Genomic DNA, 16,177 nt, shown 5'->3' on the forward strand with positions numbered 1-16,177 from the left:
TGAGTAGTTACACACTGGGAGCAATGTAATACACAAGAAAAGATTTATTTTTTAGAAGGCCACATAAAGCTGAAATAGGTTAACTCTGAATTAAAAAAAAAAAAAGAAAACATTAGAAAATAGGGTTCTAATGCATGACCCGCCAAAAAGAACTAACATTTAAGGCACAAAAGTTAAAATAGGATGATAAATTTGGACCACTCCGGCCTTGCGCATGTACAGTTCCATATTACCCCCTCAGATAAAGAAGACGCCACACATCAGGATAGCTGGGAAAAGTAGTATTTATTTCTCTGAACTTAAATTACATTACAAAAGTTACCCTTCCCAGCTCTTTGATTATCATTGTGGTTACTTCCAGGTCAAAGTGCGCTAAAAACGCTTCACAGTTTGAATTAACTTCCTGTAATTACGAACGGAGGCTGTCTGAGCGGCATGAAAAAATAACGTATTTTTCTCTTTCATTTTGCATAAACATAACCCAAATAACGAGATTATGAAAAAGCCTTGCACTGCCGGAAATCAATCCATAAGCATGTGGTTTTCCCCACAGTGCAAGTTTAAAAGCAAGGCACCTCTTAGTTCCAATGAGGTTCGGTGTATGGAAAAAGCGTGCAGGCTTCCTGTGGCACAGGCAAAACGTTGTTGAGAACAACCACCTTTATAGGGCACCCAGCTGACCCCCTAAATGGGTGGTACAAATACACCCTCACCGAAAGTGGTTTGTAGAATTTGGGAGCTTTGCACAACTTATCCAACTCTCCTCATCTTTTTAGCATACTCTGATTTATTTCCAGTTCTAGTTCAAAATGTATGATGTTTGGACTTCCTCTCTCCTAAAAAAACAATGTTGCTTCTCCTGTGCATGAGGACTCAACAAACCTTCCTGATGGTTTTTCCAGATTTACCTTATCTGCACTCCCAAACCTTGGCAAGAATTAATATTTGTTTGATACTTTCTACATGTATTTACAAAGTGGCGTCCTAGCCACACATGGTAGTATAGGGTTTGGCAAAGAAACATTCCTGGCTTCAACGTGTGGGAATTGGCTGTCTGGGACGAACGAAGGACAGTTTAGAAGAATTCTTATGATTTCTAAGATTGAGACTCGCTTACACTCAAAAGGTCTTTGAGGTGACCGCAGCAGGCTGTGTTCCCAAGTGAAGATGACCAGACAACTCCAGCTCAGATCTGATACCATGTGCCTAGTCCTGTTCTGTAATGTTATGTGTATGTGTATCGCGCACGACTCACCCGCAATGGTATTCTGTCGCTGACTATTCCAGGGGTACATGGTTATTTAGTCCAGTTGGTGCAATTAAAGTGAAATAACTCTACATCTAGAATGGATTGTTAGGTGAAAACCCCAAGTGTGTGGTCATTGAACCAAAAGTGGACTTTTACCATCTTATTTTTTTAATTTATCTGTTTTTATGCTATTAAATGATTGCTTTCATCCCATATAATTTGGCATGAAATTTACCACGCATTAGTATGAAAATCAAAAGAACCTTTTCTGAATCACCAAAGTTTTGTCTTGTCACACGGGAGTCCCTCTTCAAAAGAATGAGTGTGGAATAGTGTGAATTAATATGTTACTGTTAGTTTCTCTTGAGTGAACGACAGAGCAAGCGTGTGCCGAAGAGGGGGGACGTTGCCACTGGCTGCACATTATTTAGACTGCAGCACACATGCCAATAAGCCAGATGTAGGTCGGAGTTTCTGGTTTATTTTTTTTTAAAGGAAAATGCTATTTTTACTTCTCCTGCCAATACATCATTCATTCAAATACAAATTATTGTAATGAGGAAATGAGTTTGATCTGCAAATTTCACTCTTAAATATTCCTAACTGTTGGCAACTATGCAGAAGTGCTCTGCGTTTATGTGGAAGTCATACACCCGCCTTAACTGACTATATCAGCACTGTTCATGTGGAAGTGTGCAACCTATGCACGCATTCTCCACAGGTCTCAAACTGTAGATATGTGGTTACAGGAGTCACAGAGACTGAGTGCGTGACAAGCAACAGCAAAGGAGGACAACAACTGCTAATCATCTGCTAGGGAGCCACTCACATGAGAGCACGAGCTCTACCGTGTATGTATTTAAGGGACCAGTATATGGGTTGTGCCGCGTGCCAGTCATGAGTAAGGTATCAGTACATTTTCTTGCGGCGCGTGGTATTTCTGCGTCAGGTGTTAGCACATGGGCTGTGACGTATCCACGGGAAAGGTGACATTTCTATCTGAAGTGACACACATGAGCTTCTGTTGTGGGTGTTGATGTTTGAGGTTACAGCATGGGCTTCTAGAAAGAAGGGATCTATCCGTCCTGTGACAATTAACAATTATATAGGGACGGAGATAACCTTTCCTGGCGACAGCACATACCTTGAACAGCGGATGTACTAGTTCTGCCTGTGCAACAGTTTGGTAGTATTGTACTCCTGTGCCACCTTGTGACAAGGAGGAGGAGGCCAACTGGCGCTCCAATGGCAGGAGAGACAAGCTTTTACCGACAAGTAAAGACATTTACAGCCGACTTTTCACGCTCCAAACGTACACATAAGTATTTACAAACAGAAGAGTACCATCACATGGCGCAGGTGTGAGATACGGGATACATATAACATCAGCGCGAGCTGTCCTTAAGCTGCCAGATTTCCACAGATGGTCAATGCTGCTCCCAGGGTTCCTCTGAGGTTGGAATTTTGACGACACTGACATTTGTTTCACTTGTTTGCCCATTAAAAGGTTTACCATATTGCCTGGTATTTGAGCAATTTTCAGAGAAGGAGACAGCTTTGTATTCTCTACAGTGTTAAAATAACTCTCCCTTTGGCTAATGTGGCCCAGAGAGTAGATAGGAAACTGATAAAACTCACAGCTGAAAATATTTACTGAAGGTTGGTGCCTCATTACAAAAGGGCACTTGAGCGACCAAACCCTGGGATTACGGGTGAAGGCGTAGTGTGTGGACAGCCATATAGTCCCAGGACACTCAAGACTCGCTTTACACTAACAGAATGTTTTGCCCAGGATATTCGTCCTGACCCGCTTATGCCATGTCATGGGATATTCCATCATTTGCATTCTCCTGGTCAGAGGCCTACTTACCAAGTAATGGAACACTAGATCCCAAAGGGCCTCATACCAGTTTAAACCTCATAGTTTTATGGAATATTCCATGTTAAGAATTAAGGGGCACATTTCCTGATGTTTTTCTGATGAGTTCCACTGGGCTGCGAGGGAGATTCTGAAATGCTATGTGATGAAACAACCCATTTCGGAGCTCCTACGGCTAGACTCAGTTCACTAAGTTATGAGACAGCCGGTATCAGGTAGGTAGCAAGTCATGGCACCTTTGGTGCCACCTATGAAAAGTTACTTAATGGCTACACTCGCTATCTCGGTGATGGGGCAACCAATGAAAGTGAGATGCTACCTTGAGTCGGTCAGTGACACAACAGTGCAGTTAAGGGCCATGAGGTCAGGTCTTGCAAGTAACATGATTGCACATCCAGTTCTAGGGGTTTGCCAGGTTCTATAAGTCTTATAATGGAACTGCACAGCCTAGGGGTGAGCAAGGTAGGGTTCCCTCATCCAGTCTGGTATTGGACATCCTATTCCAGTGTGGCTAGGGTGAGGTTTCCTTGCTCAGTTACATGATGCCTCTTCCCAGGCAAGAGGCACAGAGTTTATGGACTTAAGCCATAGAGACAAGTGAACATATCTCCCTTAGGAACCTCACAAGTCTTAGCACAGAGGTGCCAAGGGGAAGGATTCCCTACTTTGTACTGGGAAATCCTTCCTTCTAGGGCTCCAGGGGCCAGAAAGGGAAACGGTTGCTTCCTATTCAATGCTAAAAAGCACCATTCTGGGACAGCCCCCCATTTTACGACTGGAAGACTATTCCTCACACTAGAGTGCTTGGGTCTTTGAACTTTGGCAGTTCTCACTACCTCAACTCTGAGGGTTATACCACCTAAAAGAGACATTGAAAGTGGGGTATGTTAAATTCTCGAGGTACTGCTGAATAATAGTAGTTTACAAGAGATTTTTGATACTGATATCGCCCTCTCATGTTCTGAAAAAAAGATACTTGTCCATTGACACCAGGGGGCTACCATCACCGAATGCATGGTTTGAAGAGATGCCCATACGTGGCACCTAGCCTGAGTGTGATGCAGTGATCTACGTTTGCCACAAACAATTCCCTTTCAAATGCATTCTCCTTCAGTCCTAAAACAACTTTTGAAATGTGGTTGCCCAATCTGGACAAAGGTTTTGGGTAAGAGTCCTGGTGTTGGCTGTGTTTGACCTCTGCTGGTAAAGATCCCCTGGCAATGGTGAGGTGGGGTATCAGAGGTCACGTGCAAGGAAGAAGGTCTCTTTCTATCGCACAGAACAGGGAGTGAGGGCAGTCAGTGAGATTAGCAGAGCTCAAGTGGCCTATGGAATACTAAAGTGTTCGTGCCCAGGCTCTCTGAGTGCTCTCTTTCCACTGTCTATTTCTCTTGCTCCCCCAGCTTCTCCATTCATCTACTTCAGTGTCCCTCGCTTCTTCAGTCAGGACCTTCAGGATGCACAGCAAGGTCGCTCTCACCACGCTTATGTGTTTCCCAAAATTGACTTGCCAGCTGGTCCAGCTGGGAGCCGAGTGGGAGGTTAATCTCCAAGTGCATGAGGAGGTTTTCAAGCCATCGCTCCAGGGTTACAAAGGATGGTCTAGAAGAGAGAAAGAAGAATGAGGGCAGCACTTGGAAAGATGTATTAAACATGCTCTAAACAAAATGTATATACTACTAACAAAGCATACACTACACAAAGAAGACAGAGACTGCACAACCTGCAACATATTATCAAGCAACACTCTAGTGTTCTGCACACCAGGCAATGGTGGTTAACTGGACCACTAACGTTCATGTCTATGTTCACAAACATTTTTAACAAGTCTTAAAGCATGCATGCGCCTACTTGGCACTTATGTGATGTTTCCTTAGGAAATTTACAGTTTTTTTGCAAAAATGCAGGAACTTAAACAGTGCTACAAATAGCAGAACCTCAGGGATGGTTAGGAGTGATATCATTCGAGGAGCAACAACAGGTGTAGGATGGGCTGAAATTTAAGTGAAAACTAACAACAGAAAACGTCTGCATGCCAGCTCCTCACCTCTTTTCGGGGTCCAGATCACAGCAGAGGACAGCAATAGGGTAGAAGCTGGATGGACAGCTGGGAGGACAAAAGCGGTCGAGGAACCCTCGTACATTCAGGCCAAAGTCCATGGTCCTGGGCAAGTAATCTGGATCAGCGCTTACCCGTCCAATGATCTGGTGGATAGAGAGACAAGAATTATGACCCAACGCATGCACAATTACCCACAAGGATTTTTCAAATCGAAGAAAATATTAAAAATATGTTTTCCATCAAATATTTTAGTCCAAAATACATTTTAATTTGATGCAGGATAACATGAATGTGAATGCCACATAAAGTGTTAATAGGCAGGGAACAACAATAAAACCTAACATTTACCTATATATAAGACCCTAAGCCAGAACTCAGAGAAAGAGTCCTAAAAACTACATGGCTGCTTTTTACATTTTGTAAGCCACTCAGAAAATCAGATACTGCCTTGTTATTGTCATGTACCGTGGTATACCACAAAGTTACTGTGACACAATATATTATTAAGAATTTTAATACTTATAACTTTAACACTACTTACACTATTTACACCTACTACCAAAAAATGACATTTACACCTCATAATGCATATTCCTGGCACATTACATGTGCATCGGTTTACCCACTTTAACACTACATCTGTTTCAAGTACACTTCACTCTATGCACCTCCACTCTATGCCACTCCACTGTACACCGCTCCAATCTATGTCACTACACTATATGACACTACACTCTATGGTAATCCACAGTACGCCACTGCACTCAACGCCAATCCACTGTACGCTACTCCACTTCACCATACTCCATTCTAAACCACTCCACTGTACACTATTACACTGTACTCCGCTCCATTCTAGGCCCCACTGCAATGTATGCCACTACACTGTATGCCCCTCCAATATACGTTATTCCACTGTACAGACTTCCACTGTACGCTATTCCACTCTGTCACTCCACTCTATGGCACTAAAGTGTACACCACTGCAGCGTGCTATTCCACTGTTACACCACTCCACGACACTCCACTGTACGCCACTTGAGTATATGCTACTCCACAGTATGGTATTACATTGTACACCACTCCCACTTACGCCACTTCACTGTATGCAACTGCAGTGTACACTATTCTGCTGTACAACACAATTCCATTATATGGCACTCCAGTCTACGTCATTCCACCTTACGCCACTACACTTAATGATATTCCACTCTACACCACTCCACTGTATGCCACTCTAAGCCATTAGGCTTTGCTATTCTGCTCTATGCCACTCCATTCTACGCCACTCCACTGTAAAACACTCCTTTGTACGCTACTCCACTCTACACTATTCCACTCTGACACTCTATTTTAAGACACTCCACTCTATGCCACTCCACTGTATGCAGTTCCATTCTACACCACAATGTACCTCACTCCACTCAGTCACTTCACAGTTCGCCATTTGATTCTAACCAACTCTACAATACACTATTCCGCAGCACGAAACTCCACTCTACACGACTCTACTGTAGGCCACTATGTCATTACACTCTATGCCACTCCATTCTACGTCACACCACTGAACGCCACTATAATCTATGCAATTCTACTGTACGTTATCTACTGTACAGTACTCCGGAGTATGCCAGTCTACACCACTCCACTGTATCCTATTCCACTGTACACAAGTCCACTGTATGCAACTGCAATGTACACCACAACACTCTATGCTATTCTACTGTACACCAGTACACTTTACCACACTCTGCTCTGTGCTATTCCACTCTGCACCACTTCATTGCACGCCACTCCACTCTATGGTATACCACTGTATGCCACTGCACTATACCATACATCACTCTACACCAATGGACTGTACGCTTTTCGATTGTACACCATTCCACTCTACAACACTCCACTGTACGCTATTCCAGTGTACGCCACTCCACTGTACCACACTCCACTTTACTGCACTATACAAAACTACAATGTCCTCCGCTCTACTGTACAACACTTAACTTAATGACACTCTACTGGACGACACAAAACTGTACGCTTTAAAATATATTTTATTACAATAAACATTAAAATTCAGTAAAAAAACAAGGGTTGTTATAGTTAGGAACACTTTATTCTTTCTATACAAACCAAACCTAAACTACACAAAGATTACAAACTTTAAAGTCATAGTTATACCTACCATTTATAATTTACGCACCACCTTTAAATTACTATAACTTTATTTATTCTTTATCTACATACTACTCTTAAACTACACAAAAAATTACCAATCAAAACGTATACCTTTAATTTATAGTTTGTGCAACACTTTAAAATTATTTCAACTCATGCACCTCCATACACAGTGTATTCAACTCGATAGCCACACTACGTAAACTATTAAATCGCTGATTTACGATTTACTGTGTTCTCACAGATTATGTAATTTGTGATATGATAAGTGTTATTGTAAATACTACTATTTTATATGGTATAAGAGATATTATATAAAAGGGTATAAGCAATGCATGGAGAAGGCACGAGTTTCAAATAGACGTTTAACCACGTTTTTAGCGTAAACGTTTTAGCTGGGAGAATGGCATAGTATTTTAAAGAAAAATATGATTTATTTTATTTTGGAATGGTAGAAGTGGCGAGTATGCTGTACTCCAGCCAGCCCCAAAGCTAAAATGGCCTGCAGTACAGTGAGTTGATTAAGTGAAAAGAAAAAGCTTTCTACTTATGCTGAATACTTGGCCTCTGCCAGTACAAAATCATGTTCCCTGTGCACCAGTATCAAGTGCAAAGACACCCTCTCCTTAATACAATAGGTTGAAAAATAAACCAGTTATTTAGACTGCCTGGGAAGATGGCTCAGTTAGTTAAGAACCTGCTGCACTATAAAGAGGTTTTTTTCAACAAAATCTTCCCTTCAGAGGACTGTTCACAGCACACAGCCAACAGACGATCTTCCCTGACAAGCAACCCACAACACAGCACACCACAACGTATGGCCCACAATTCACAGTTTTCACAGAGGAGAACTCTACATAAAACACAATACTGATTAGCAACCTTAAAATCACTAAAGAAACAAAGGCAGCATATTATTCTCCATGGAGAACCAGGCACAACCTTTAGTGCATGCAGATATCTTCCAACAGCACACATTTCCCAACAGCTCCCAAAAGCACACAACTCCTAACAAACACACGTAAACTACAGAGACCTCTGTTACCAGTCCTCCCAGAGATCCCTGATAGTAAACACCTCCAGAGAAAGACCTTATCACACAAAACCTCAGCCACTTGTGACCATATAACTAGTTGGATAGGAGAATGGGAGGACAATATGTGGGCTACACACATAATGCAACGAAAGGGATGCACTTCCTTCCTGCGATCAGTTGCTATAGAACACAGTCTCAAGAGTAATATCAATTCAACCGAACTGGACAAAAACATCACTTGTTATGCACAGTAATATAAAAGGTTTACCTCTGTAGTAACTGGTACTATTTAAAAACACACAATATTCTGTGACGACTTTTGTAATGTAGATTTCACTTAAGAACTGAAGACTCAGCATTTCACTGTGTACAATATTCACACACCTGCCCACATTTCATGCCATTCTGCAAGTCTGCAGTTTCTTGCATGTTTATTCTTTATTGTTTTGATTTTCTGTACTTTCTATGCCTACACTGCCTGTAAAAGGGGAGATGAAGGATCTTCCTGATATTTGCTTCAGGTCTTCCGGTCACGGGCTCTTGTACGGTCACTCCTATACTAAACAAGCAGATCACGTTCCATACATTGCATCATAAGGTGTCATCCATCAACTTTGCACATAGGAAAGCATGGGATTAAATACCTCACACAGGACAATCCCAAAAGAAAACACGTCCACTGATTCATCATAGCTTCTTCCTGCAAGCAGAGAACAGACAAATGTCAAAATAAATAATAGACCTGACCTTCAAGGGCTCTCATCAGTCAGCCTTCACCCTGTGGATATCCAATGAACACCAAAGATACTCATCTACATCCTCAATTCAATCTATCAGTTTTTATTCTCTCTGTTTCCATGATTATGTCGTGGTCAGCCTGATTCCATTCCACAAAACTACCCATTGCTTGTTTTCTTCCTGTATCGCATATAGGGGGTTATTACAACTTTGGAGGAGGTGTTAATCCGTCCCAAAAGTGACGGTAAAGTGACGGATATACCACCAGCTGTATTATGAGTTCCATAGGATATAATGGACTCGTAATACGGCTGGTGGTGTATCCGTCACTTTACCGTCACTTTTGGGACGGATTAACACTTCCTCCAAAGTTGTAATAACCCACATAGTCTCTCTTCCATTTGCATTATGCTACGAGTCTCCTTCTCACCCCCCGTGCTTCTCCCCTTTTAACTCTACATCCTGTTTTTGCTTCCTGCTCAGTTGCCTCTTCTCCCCTCACAGCTCGCTTCCCACAAAGAGCTCTTCTTAACCCTCTCTCCCAGAGAGCGCTTCTACATGTTTTGCTGTAAGCCAGAGTTCTCTCTGCCCCATGGTTCTCCTTTTCTTCATTCCATCGCCTCGTGCTTTTTCTCCAGTTCCCTTACCCTGACCTATCTGCTCCCATCCTAGTTTGTTCTGTGCTGACCTCCTGCTCTCCCCTACCAGCTTATTTACTTTCTGCCTCACACATGATAGCTCTCCATTTCTCCCTCCAACATGGTTCCCCTCTATTCCTCTCCCATAGGTCTCCTTCCAACTTTATATGGTCCTTATTATTTTTATCTCCCAGCAACCTTCAGTGGATCACATTTTCCCATTCAGGTCTTGTTTATTCTGTATGTCCTTCTCATCCAACAGCTGTACATCAATGCATCTTTCCCATTATTTTTTCTATCATATGCACATTATTGGACTTATCCATGTTGAAGGATGGATGTTCAAGGGCCCTGGTCCTCAACATAACATAATATTTCCAGCAGATGGCGTACCATTGATCATCTCTGGTGCCATCCAGTAAGGATTCCCCACGACTGTGTACCGCTTCCTGCGATCCACCTTCTTCAGGTTCTTCAGATGATCTGGTTGGTTCTTCTCATCCACCATGAGCCTAGCCAGCCCGAAATCTGCCACCACCACACTCTTGTTCTGTGCACACAGAAGAGAGGAAGTCAGACAGAGGGAGAGGAAATACAGAACCACTGAACTAGCTGTATGTATTAGTTCCTGGAAGCACTCATGGGAGATTTCATACAAGGATCGGTAAAGTGACCAACCCAAGTGCCAGATCTGACAATTTTCGGTTGCCGGCTTGTTTCTTTAACAGTTCACCCCCAAGTACACATGGCCCAGGCACTCTATTGCATCACATACTGTGTCACATACTGTGAATCAGCTTTGTTCAGTTAATATAAATAAGGCAGCCATACTCTTTCAGTCATGCATGTCCCATCAACCAAGAGTAAGAAGGGCAATCAGCTCTTACTTGGCACTTCTTACATGGATAGCTGTTGTTTACCACTCTGTTGTGACTTCTTCAAATATTCGATATTTGCCATCCATCAACAGATCATCAGGTCCCTGACCCTAGTGCTTCAAGGCAGCAATAGCAGATGTAGATGGCGCAATGTCTTTAATTTTTTTTTTTACCTAGCACAGCATACTACCTGTCCTGCTGCTGGTCTCAACTGTACTTTTTCTGATGATACTGTAGTATCTCCTGAAACTTGGATCCTCTCTTGTCAGTAATGTGAGGCCTTGCCCAGACCATTGGCAGTCAGTACATACACGGTACACGGTTGTTTAAGGAGAATATCCTCCACCTACCACTGGAGTCCCATGGCCAGCGTGCAATGGCATGGATCACATGATCCAAATATTACTTATACATGCAAGGTCGTTTGTGGCAGTGGAAGTCTTCAAATGTAAGTGTTGCTGTGTTGTCGCAGCCAATCCTTAGTGAAAACATATTGGTCCTTGGCTTTACAGACAGCCTTTGGCAAGTTAAGTACATTGATTGCAGCCAAACAAATTGCTAAATACCTAGAAAACACATGCAGCCCTGACCCTTGAAAACTGGGCTTCAGAACTGGTAGAGGTACTAAGACTGTACCAGCCTTTGTTCTTGGCAAACTGAGACTAATTATGGAGCAGACCGACTCAGTGGCCCTGATTCTCTTGGATCTCTCCACAGTATTCCACATAGTGGCTCAATCAGTGCCACTAAGATGGTTAGCCAAGCTTGGACGCCCTGGAAAAGTCCTTGCACGGTTTGCCTCCTTTGTGGATCAGCTAAAATAGTTGGCCTGCCATCTTACCGGTATGCAGCCATAGTCTTAAAATATATACCCCCCTCCCCCCAAGAGCTGCTAGCTGTCTCCAATGCAATTTAATTCAAACATCAAACCTCTCAAACAAGTAATCAGATACGATAGCTGTCTTACTGTCGCCTATGTTGATGACACCCAGTTGGTTAACTGACTAGATAATTTAGTTCCCAGCTCTACCAAAAACTGAACAGAGTGTCTAAAGGGAGTTCAGGCTCAGATTTCAATGAAATTCCTTAAATTAAACACTGATAAGACAGAGCCTCCAGTGTTTGAAAATAACCGAGTGCACTGGCAAAATACCATCTGGCCTTAATCCTTTCGGGGTGCTCCACACAAACAGAAAAAAAGTAACTTTCTGGGAAGAAACTTGGGGCCATATCTACAAACACTTTTCCCATAGACACAGAATGGGTAAAAACCTTTGCTACATCTGGCCCTTGGACCATTACCTTTTCCTCAGTTCTTATATCAATGCAGTGTCACCAGCTTGTTTCTACAGCCTAAATGTCAAATGGTATTGGATTATCATGCTCAAGAGGTTCCCACCTGTATTTGCTGGGATGGGAAGTCTTCTGCGTGGCTCTGGAAAGCATACTTCCCTGCCCCACGTTGCTTTCCTGGCAAGATACTTGAAAGTACTGTAGGTTTTCTTGCTCTCTACCTCAGTGAATATGACAATCACACATGTCCACTAGGGTGTAACTGTTTACTTGGATTGAGACCTTAGAACTTGGCCCTGAGGTGAAGGGGGCATGTATAGTGCATGCCTATTTTACACAGAGTGACTACTGCTCTCTCTACAAAGGCTGTGGTAGACTGACAGTTGTGGCAGCATTAATCCATAATCAGGGGTACCTGTACCCTTTAGGAGGGGCTGCTACCTCCTGTTAAAGTCTGTGTAGTTCCCTTTACAGGATTCTTTTTTGTCTCTGTGATATGTGGGATGTGGGTGTTTCAGTGACAAATTACTGGTGAAAGCAATTTGCCTTGTTGAAGAACCTACCATTTGTACCCTTGGTCTCTGCCTCAGGAAAGGTAAGGTCTCCAGCGTTGTCTTTGTCTGTTCTGCGCTGGTAGCAACTAGCACCGTACCCTACTATTAGAAAATCTAAACTGTAATCAGTGGGCTCTGTGGTACGGACCCCCACCTCTTTTGTGGCATCTAAGGGTATCAGGGTGGACTGGAACCCTGGCCAACCACGACCCTGCTACATCGAGCCCAATGGCTACTGGACAAGAGGGACGCGATTAACTGTGTCAAGACACCAGACATCCCTATCCAGATCCCTGATACCACCAGAGTAGTGTCCTCGCCAAGTAATGGACGGTAATTCGGTTACTATGGGTGGTGGGACAGTGAGTGGACCAGGAACCTTTGACTACATATCAATAGCTGAAGCACTGTATTGCAAGTATTGGTGCCATTGATCTAGCTTTGAAGAGCAAGCCTGTAAAACGTGGTCTGTACAATGCAATGATAACTGTGTTTTTATAGTGCTTACCATCTAGGCGCTATAATGCTGTTGGTGTCAGAACTCTGGCCCGGAGGGTTTTAGAGACTGTTTATGTGTAGTTTATTTTTTATGTGTGTGTATTAAAGTAATTCTCATTCATAAAATAAAGCGCAGACTGGACATTGACCTAATTAGCTGGTATTAGGTTGTAAACTGTGTTCTAAATATCTAACCCACCTCACCTCCTTGATGAAGCCTTAGACTGCTCTGCCTCGCTACCCTGAGAGAGTCAAGTTCTGGAGAGGAGTACTTGGTTATCCCTTTGGAGGTCCAGTAGTACTGTGAACACCAGCGGTGAAAACCTCCAATTGATGCAACTGGAGCCCAGTAACCCCACCTGTCCTAGTGCCCAAGGAACCCAGTCGTCACAGTATTATACCGAGAATAGACTACTGTTCAGTAATCTAACTTGGTCTCCCAGAGGGAAGTATACATAAAGTGCAGAGGATACAGAACTATGCAACAAGAAGAGTGGCACATCTTAGTATGACAAACCACGTGTCCTAAGCCAGAATTCTACTCCATTCGTTTCCAGTGAGGAAATGAGTCTTGTTCAAGACACTTTGCCTTATGCATAAGGCATATTACGATGCAGGGATATCATGTCTAAAGCAGCAATTCAGCTATTAAACACCAGGTAGAAACTGACGCGCCAACACTAAGCATCTACTGAACAAAACCAGAACTAAGATAACAAGACTTCGGGGTGCCCTCTCTTAGTTATTTGAGTCCTCTACTATGGAACAACCTTCCTCTTTGCATCAGAACTCACTTGGGTTTCAGAAGAGTTTATACATTTTCTAATTTTGTTAAGTCTTAGTCCTGATGCTCAAGTCCTTGTCCTGCCCCCTGGTTATCCCCATGTGTCTTTTTTATCCTGACAGATGTTTTTGCCTACAAATTGTGCACCATGCTGCCTTTGAAGGGGGATGAGCACTTTACATACAATCAAATCATATTAATCAAATCAATCAAATTAAGTATGTTGATTTGGGACTCGTGTTTGTACACCTCCCCTCAACTAAAACTAGAGAAGTGAGGAGCGCTTCTCCCCCTCATCTGGTCCCGCATTCTAGAATTACATCACATCATGGTGCTGCAGGGCGCTGTCCCAGTCGCTCACCTCTCGCACCAGACAGTTGTGGGAGTTCAAATCTCGGTGAATGATGTTCATGGAGTGCAGATACGCCTGTGGACAAAGAACACACTGGTTACATGAGTGCTAGAGAGAGGAATTTGTGACCAAATTCACGAAGACAGTTGTAAGATCATGTATTATGTGATATATTCTGAACACCCACCCTGGAAATTCCGTCTGATGCAAGTAACTATTTGGCCATGATATCTGACTTGGCCTCTCTGATAAGAAACTTGCCTTTGGTGGAGGCCTTCACAATCAAAATTTAAAGTTCTTTCATAGGGGGGAGGACTTCAGTAATATTTTTGTACATTTGAAGTCCCCACTGGGAATTGTCTTGTGGATGTAATCCACTGAGGAACAAGGAAACAGGAGTTCCAACCTCTGTTCGACATTGACCTTACAAAACTTCCCCTTTAAGCTGCAGGCCATGAATAATGGACTTCGACTCCAGCCCCAGTCACATGAATAACTGAGTTTTTCTTAATTCATAATAAACAAAGATTTTCTTTAAAATATTTTGTTAACCAGTGACACTGGCAAATTCTTCACTTAACTAAGTTTATTAACTTTATTATTCTGTATAATTATCTTGTCAATGCATCTGTAACCTGGCAAATCCCACTAACTAATGTAGAAAAGATAGACCTGTACTTCTGAACGTTTCGTGGCCCTAATGTTAAACATTGAAGTGTATGCAATATAACAGAACCCAGATACTTTGTTCACATCTTAAAATGGCAAAAGCCCAGAGAGAACTACAAAATATATAAATAAAGATAAGGCGGCTGCAATGGCTGTGGAGGTTTACCAACTGGACGCCCTTACGAATGGTGAACTTCCACTAAAGGAGGAGCACAGGGCAGACAAGAATATCAATAATCGCCCTCTCAGCAACCACCTGGCATTTGGGAGACAGGAAAACCATAGCAACAGTCGTCAAAAACCAATGAAAACCTTTTCGTGCCACATAAAGGAGATGGATCCGAAAAGGCTCTGCACCCCTACAGAAAAATGTTACAATGTTTGCATCCACTGACCATTCAGCACCATTCGTGGGCTGTCGGAGGGATTACTTAGAAGAATGGGCTCTAGAATTAACAAAACATGCCTACTGTATAGAACTAATTCAGCAGCTGCCAGTAACAAAAACAAATGTTGTTCCTCAAAATGAGGAGACTAATGAGAATAAACGAATATGTCATCTGGATCTTTCTCTGATGCTGAACTTGCAGTCCAGTCTGGTAGCCATGTTTTTCTGTGAAGTCAAAAGAAAACATTTTCCAGCAGTCGTGTTCTTCTAAACTAAATAGTGGCCAAAATAAAAATGTGTTTACTATACAAAGAACATTTGGGAGGCCAGGCATTACTGCCAGAATAAAGCACAGCACGTGACGAGAGAATTCAAGCAAAGTTTTAGCCACAAAAACAGAATTTTTTTTATGTTTTGTAGCAAAATGCCACTAATCTTGAGACCATAAAAAGTGATTTAGTCCAAAAAGGATGGGGTTCACACCCTGGAGAACCTTAAAGGTTGAGAGCCTGTTGATGCATCCTAAAATGGAGAGCCGTGGGTGCATCTTAATACTGAGAACTGACAGGGGCATCCTAAAAGGAAGCCTCTGCGGGGGCATCTTAAGATGGAGCACCTGGAGGTGCAGACTAAAGATGAAATACTTTACGTTCAGTCTAAGATGGAGAACCTACACGTTCATCTTAAAATGATGAACCTGCATGTGTCTCATAAGATGGAAATTCTGCAGATGCTTCTTAGAAAAGATAATCAACAGGTGCAGCCTAAGTTGGAAGACCACCACGTGCATCTTTAGATAGGCAACCTGCAGGTGCTGCCTAAGATGGTAATTCTGGAGGTTCAGTCCAAGATGGAGAAATGGCAGCAGCCTCCTAAGCTAGAAAACCTGAAGGTGCAGTCTAAAGAGAAGATTTTGAAGTGGACCTATGATGGACACCCTGCAGGTGCATCCTAGATGAAGAGTATGGAGGTGCCTCCTAA

The 16,177-nt window shown here is 42.7% G+C and overlaps 1 protein-coding gene across 4 annotated transcripts in view; it reads right to left on the reverse strand.

Annotated features, from left to right (window-relative positions):
• Nucleotides 1-266: 266 nt before the first annotated feature.
• The window catches only part of LIMK1 (LIM domain kinase 1), a 171,330-nt gene continuing 155,419 nt past the window's right edge, over nucleotides 267-16,177 (reverse strand). For all 4 annotated transcript variants that reach the window (XM_069226794.1, XM_069226792.1, XM_069226793.1 and 1 more), the window contains 5 exons: nucleotides 14,149-14,214; nucleotides 10,174-10,330; nucleotides 9,049-9,104; nucleotides 5,176-5,333; nucleotides 267-4,730 (listed from right to left, as the gene is read on the reverse strand). In XM_069226794.1, coding sequence (XP_069082895.1) covers nucleotides 4,568-4,730; nucleotides 5,176-5,333; nucleotides 9,049-9,104; nucleotides 10,174-10,330; nucleotides 14,149-14,214 — 600 coding nt within the window. In that variant the 3' untranslated portion in view covers nucleotides 267-4,567. The remainder of the gene's footprint in view (nucleotides 4,731-5,175; nucleotides 5,334-9,048; nucleotides 9,105-10,173; nucleotides 10,331-14,148; nucleotides 14,215-16,177) is intronic.

Source organism: Pleurodeles waltl, chromosome 3_2 (genome assembly GCF_031143425.1).
Source record: "Pleurodeles waltl isolate 20211129_DDA chromosome 3_2, aPleWal1.hap1.20221129, whole genome shotgun sequence".
Classification (NCBI taxonomy): Eukaryota; Metazoa; Chordata; class Amphibia; order Caudata; family Salamandridae; genus Pleurodeles; species Pleurodeles waltl.